Genomic DNA, 6,078 nt, shown 5'->3' with positions numbered 1-6,078 from the left:
TATATATCGTTGGAATCCTCATAATTAGCCCTATCTAGCTACATAGGTTACATTATCATACCTAAATTAGTTACAAAGTTATTCGTGAAAATATTCCAAAAATGTACATCTTACGTCATTTCACATGTCAATAATCCTAATTATCTCGAAATTATCATAATTGATTCTTACTAAACTTACATCAAAATGAAGCTAGAAACATATTCTAGGAGATAACATAAACTTTAGAAATATAAAACATGTATAAAACTCAAAAACTTAACCGATAATACAATTTTCATAAAAATACCTAAAACCTCTTAACAAAATACTACAAATGCGACCGATAGCGCCATCTACCGTGTCTTATCCTAAACTTAAAATTTACGTAATTTATTTCTCTCATTTAACTTATATAAACATATTCAGATAGACATAAAAAACAAGCTTAATTACATATCTTAATTAAATAACATCAGTTAGTCGCCGACATCCTCCCCCTCGTGCGTAGCACCAACTCCTGGCCCGGCGACTCCATGCTCGTGGCTCGACGTGACGACCGCCTCCCCGCAGTCTGGCTCGCTGGTCGATGCTCCACCGCCTGTGTCGTCGACCGCTTGCTCTTCATCACGTCGTGCTGGTACCAGTAGCACCAACTTGGAGCTGGGACGTTTCAACACGCCCCCCGTAGTGCGCACCTCCAATACCCTGGTGCGACCGTCGGGCCCAGGGAAGGTTCGGACCACCTCACCCCGCGGCCAGGCTCCTCGTGGCAGCGTGGAGTCTACTATTAGGACCGTGTCTCCACACTGCAACTCCCTTGTGGCAGCTCTCGCGTCGACTCTTCTCGGGATCAGAGTTGGAAGATACTCTTTCACCCATCTGCTCCAGAAGTGGTCGGCTAGTCGCTGCGCCGTCCTCCATGTGCGCCGGCCGGTGAGGTCTTCGTCGGTGAATGTTCCCAATCTTGTGCCGCAGGATCTCCCAATTAAGAAGTGATTGGGAGTGAGGGCACCTTCTTCATTGTCTTCGTCGGCTTCGATGAGAGGTCTTGAGTTCACCAGGTGCTCCGCCTCCAGTAGCAGAGTGTGCAGGACTTCTTCCTTGGGATGCCTTTCCTTGAGGGTGACCGCCAAGGCCGTTTTGATGGAACGGACCAGGCGCTCCCATGCCCCGCCCATGTTCGGAGCCCCAGGTGGTATGAATTTCCACCTGATGCTCATCCGCTCGGCTGTGGTGATGAGGTCTTCTTTGTTGAGGCTGGCGAGGGCTTCTTGAAGTTCCTTGTTGGCCCCCACGAAGTTGGTGCCGTTGTCGCTGAAGATCGTCTTCGGCATCCCCCTTCTTGCTGCCATTCTTCGTAGCGCCAGGATCATGGAGTCCGTTGACAGAGATACTGCCAGTTCCACGTGGACGGCTCTGGTTGTGAGGCACGTAAACAGAGCGCCCCACCTCTTCTCATGACGCCGACCCACCGTGATGCTCATGGGCCCGAAGTAGTCCACGGCGGTGCATGTGAACGGCGGTTCCCCATGCCGTAATCGTTCCAGCGGGAGATTCCTCATCGGCTGGAGTCGTGGCGTGCCGCGGTACACCTTGCACCACTGACACCGATGAACCGTCGCTCTCACCGCAGACCGTAGCCCCAGGATCCAGTAGCGCTGCCTCAACTCGTTGATCACCGTCGCGTGGTTACCATGGTTGAATTCTTCATGGTAGTACGCGATGAGCAGTCTGGTGATGTGGTGCTTGCTGTCTAACACCACAGGTTTCTTATCTTGCCGAGTGTGTATTGCCGCGTCGATTCTTCCTCGGAGTCGTAGTAGTCCATCTTCCATGACGACATCCAATTTCTTAAGCCTGCTATTCTTCTCGAATGGCTTCATCTTCTTTACGCAGCGTACTTCATCTTGGAAACTCTCTTCTTGGCTTCTTCGTAATAGGATCTTTTCGGCTTCTCTTATTTGGTCGGGTTCGAGGGGAATGAATCTTCTTTCTTGGGTGTTCTTGTTCACGGGCTTCATTGCTACCTTGGCTTTCTTCTTATTTCGTTTCCAGGTAGGATCTTGACGCTCAGACTTGCGGGACACGTTCACTGCGTGTTTCTTCTTTCGGCACAGGTCGACGAATTGTAGTACCCTCGCGGTCGCTCTTACTAGTCGAGTCCAACTTGAGAACTTGACTGGGTTCGGAGTCGGATGCCGATCAACGGGCTTCGTTGCCCCCACAGTTGACCTCTCCTTCTCTTCTCTCGTGTGCTCCGCCTTGACAGGACGTGGTTCCGGCCAATATTCCTCCTCTTGTGCCAAGAACGAAGGTCCATTGAACCATCTGTGTCCGCTCCCGAAGTCCTTGGGCACGTCCCTCGTTGCGTCGTTACTATCGAGATTCTTTACCCGACTTTCATACTCCTGCTTCAGTGCCGGATCCCCATCCAGTTTCTTCTCGATGTTCCTTAACCGGTTTTCCGCTTGCTTGTAATTGTCGGGCATTTTCCCTTCCTTGTTTTTCCATAGCAAGCTGGTCTCGAAGCGCCCATTGTCCACTCTCTTTGTTGTCTCTTCTAAAATTGCCAGAGCCCTTTCTTCTATGTTTGTGGTCGGTCGACGTGGCTGGATCCCTAACGATTCCACGGCGAAATGTTCCTTGATGACCTTTTCCAAATCCTCTTCTTTAGAAGACACGTGCGCGCAGGTTACGAAGTTCACAGGTCTTGATGCTGCTCCATCGGACCCGTGTAGCACCCACCCTAGGTAGGTCAATGATGCTACGGGTTGACCTCTTTTCCCCTTGCGTGTGGCTCTGGACACGATGAGCTCCCAATTGTCTTGTCCGATCAACAACTTGGGTGACTCTTCTTCATAATACAATTGTTTCGACATTGGCTTGAGATGAGCGCATTCTTCGATCCTTCTTATTTCCAATCTCTGAGGCGTCAGGTTGATGTCATCTATCGTGCGGGCCCCAGAGATGGTTCTCTTCTTGGTCTGGTGCATTCCTTTCAATCTGACGTTGACCTTCATTGAGTCTTCCTTGAAGATGGTCTTTCCACCCACGGTCTCCAAGGTGAGGGGTTCCACGGGTCCTTTGAGGCCGATTTGTCTTGCAACCGCAGAGTCGAGAAGCGTGACAGTTGACCCCTCATCCAGTAACGCCAGGATCCGGGCAGCTCCCTTCGGTCCATATAGCTCAACAGGAACCATCTTCAAATATGCCTTCGCTGTCCTTGCAGTGTTCACCGGGAGCATGACGTTATTCGCAATTTCTTTTTTCTCTTCGGGCTTCGGGTGATCCCATCGTTCTTCATGAAGCACGAAGTGATGCCACCGCTTACATGACTTGCACGGTGGACGCCGACATGTTTCCTTCCGATGTCGTCCTTGGAGACACTTGAAACACATCTTCGACTTGGTAGCGACGTCCCACCGTTCCTTCATTGGCAGCTGTAGAAATTTGCGACATTCAAAGAGGTGATGCTGGTACTGGCAATGTGGACAGGTCTTCTTTTCTTCTACTTGTTCGGACGTGGTGTTCGTGAATTGACGTCTGGGAGGCTGGCGCGGCTGCTGCGTAGTCTCCTGCGTCGCGTATGGTCCACACCGGTCCGCTTCCCTGTTGAGGAACTTCATTAAATGCACCAGGTCTGGATCTTGATCTTCTGCGTCGGCGGCGAAGTCATACCACCGATACTGCAATACCGCCGGCATCTTACCCACGATAATCCTTACCATTTCCGGTGAGTGTAGATACTGCGGTCTTCTTAGCCCCCGTATTGTCGCGACGGTGTTGTTCACTCGACTGGCGAACACGCAGATGTCGCGCGCATTTTCATTGATCCTAGGAAGATTCTTTACCTTTTCCAGTTCCATCAGGATCAGGGCTTCTGGTCTTCCAAACCTTCGACGAAGAGCTTCTATTACTTCTTCAGGAGGGCACTCTGAATATAATAGGCTCTTGATAGCCTCCCTTGCCGTGCCCTTAATTGACCGCCGCAGCCGCGCCATATTCAGTGCATCTGTAAACAGCGGTGCGGTGTCCTCATATACCGTCCTGAAGGCGATCCATTCTTCGCTTCTTCCATCGAAGTCGGGTAATTCATGTACGTAGTTAGGTTGCGATGCATTCCTCGGAGCAACACTAATGGCCTTCATGATGGCCTCAGCCAATTCCTTGGTCCCGTTGTTTGAAGGTTCCGCTTGGTCTTCAGGCTTGACGATAGTGACTGGAGGTTGACTGGCTCGCCCCTCCCCGGACGCCCCCAGTCGGTGCCCCTCCCCGGACACCTCCCCCTGATGCCCCGCCACGGACATCCTCTCCACCGTCGACTGCACCCATGTGTGGATGTTCGCGTTATGCGACCAGTCTTCATCCTCGACCTCGGACTCTTCATTCTCCACCTGGACCAGCTCCCACTGCGCCTTGGCGAGTTCTGCAGCTGCCTTTGCTTCTTCCAGCTGTCGGCGCGCCAATTCCAGCTTGGCTTCCATCTCCCGACGTTTCGTTGACTTTACCAACCGCGTTTTCCGGGTTCCAGCTGTTGCAGCAGTTGGAGCAGCTGGAACACCTGGAGCAGCTGGAACAGTTGCCAAGGTGCCTGAAGTGACTCTAGACTCATATGTTGTAAGCGTACCCTCAGTTACGGTGCCCGATGTCCCCGAAGAGTCAGTTGTCCCCTGCGCGCTGTCCGTGGCGCGGGGCGCAGTCGACTGGTTCGGCGGCGAGGTTCTCCTCTGGCTCCGTGTGACTGGCATGGCGGCGTCAGTAACCCGACGATGTGACGACTAGCACGATGATCCGGCTCGAAGGACCAGCTGTTGTCGCGGGGCGCAGTGTGTTCGGCGGTGTGGTGGTATGCCACGCCGCCACCTAACCTGCGACCGTATAGGGGTGCGGGCGTGATGTTGTACGGACGGCCTTCTTCCGTCCGGCGCCGGAAGCCCGCTCGTGGTGATAGTCGTCGCGTCGGGGAGTTGCGCCTGTCCCGTGCCGTAGAGAGGGTAGGTGCGGGGAAGGGGTGACGTGCAATAGAAACAATAATTGACGTGCAATAGAAACAAGAGTGTAGGCCAGCCAAAGCCTCTTCCCTATCCCGACCTAACCCCTACTTCCTCTTCTTGCGCAGGAACGCTTCCGTCTTCAGATTTTCCTTCTTCTTCCCCAGGAGTCTTCTTCTTCTCCAGGAGTCTTCTTCTTCTTCAGGAGTCTTCTTCTTCTTCGGGAGTCTTCTTCTTCTTCGGGAGTCTTCTTCTTCTTCAGGAGTCTTCTTCGTATTCTTCTCTGCTGAGACCATGCTTAGGCCGGAAAACTGGTTTTCTGAGCTACCCCAGAGCAATACCGTAAAGAGAGCCGCGCTTTTTTAGGCCCATTTTCGTGTCATTTTCACTTTGGCTGACCTAGTTTTCACCCTTTCTTTATTCAATTTCCAAAAGTTACATGCATGTATTATATATCGTTGGAATCCTCATAATTAGCCCTATCTAGCTACATAGGTTACATTATCATACCTAAATTAGTTACAAAGTTATTCGTGAAAATATTCCAAAAATGTACATCTTACGTCATTTCACATGTCAATAATCCTAATTATCTCGAAATTATCATAATTGATTCTTACTAAACTTACATCAAAATGAAGCTAGAAACATATTCTAGGAGATAACATAAACTTTAGAAATATAAAACATGTATAAAACTCAAAAACTTAACCGATAATACAATTTTCATAAAAATACCTAAAACCTCTTAACAAAATACTACAAATGCGACCGATAGCGCCATCTACCGTGTCTTATCCTAAACTTAAAATTTACGTAATTTATTTCTCTCATTTAACTTATATAAACATATTCAGATAGACATAAAAAACAAGCTTAATTACATATCTTAATTAAATAACATCAGTTAGTCGCCGACACTACCTTTACATATTGGACACGCTGTTTACGCCGTTATCAAACGAAATATATTGAGCGCCAACTTCAGAAATATGTACTAAACCAACATTTATTTCAATTATTTTTTACTTTGTAGTGACATAGAAGTCGGTTTTATTTTTTTGCTAATTTTTTTTTCTGAATATCTGACAACGGGTACAAAATG

At 49.4% G+C, this 6,078-nt stretch overlaps 1 protein-coding gene across 1 annotated transcript; it reads right to left on the bottom strand.

The window, feature by feature from the left end:
* Positions 1–458: 458 nt before the first annotated feature.
* Positions 459–4,730, bottom strand: LOC140756154 (uncharacterized). Its single transcript, XM_073091594.1, has one exon. It carries the CDS (start codon positions 4,728–4,730, stop codon positions 459–461), a length of 4,272 nt encoding a protein of 1,423 aa, XP_072947695.1.
* Between the last annotated feature and the right edge of the window lie 1,348 nt (positions 4,731–6,078).

The sequence above is a fragment of the Epargyreus clarus genome, unplaced genomic scaffold (assembly GCF_041222505.1).
Source record: "Epargyreus clarus isolate Ecla_fem2 unplaced genomic scaffold, WU_Ecla_fem_2.2 ptg000034l, whole genome shotgun sequence".
Classification (NCBI taxonomy): Eukaryota; Metazoa; Arthropoda; class Insecta; order Lepidoptera; family Hesperiidae; genus Epargyreus; species Epargyreus clarus.
Note: the sequence above shows the minus strand (reverse complement) of the source record. Positions and strands in the feature narration are given on the sequence as shown.

What these genes read in the sequence shown, in the direction of transcription:
- LOC140756154 (XM_073091594.1), bottom strand. Translation starts at nt 4,730, where the DNA reads ATGCCAGTCACACGGAGCCAGAGGAGAACCTCGCCGCCGAACCAGTCG.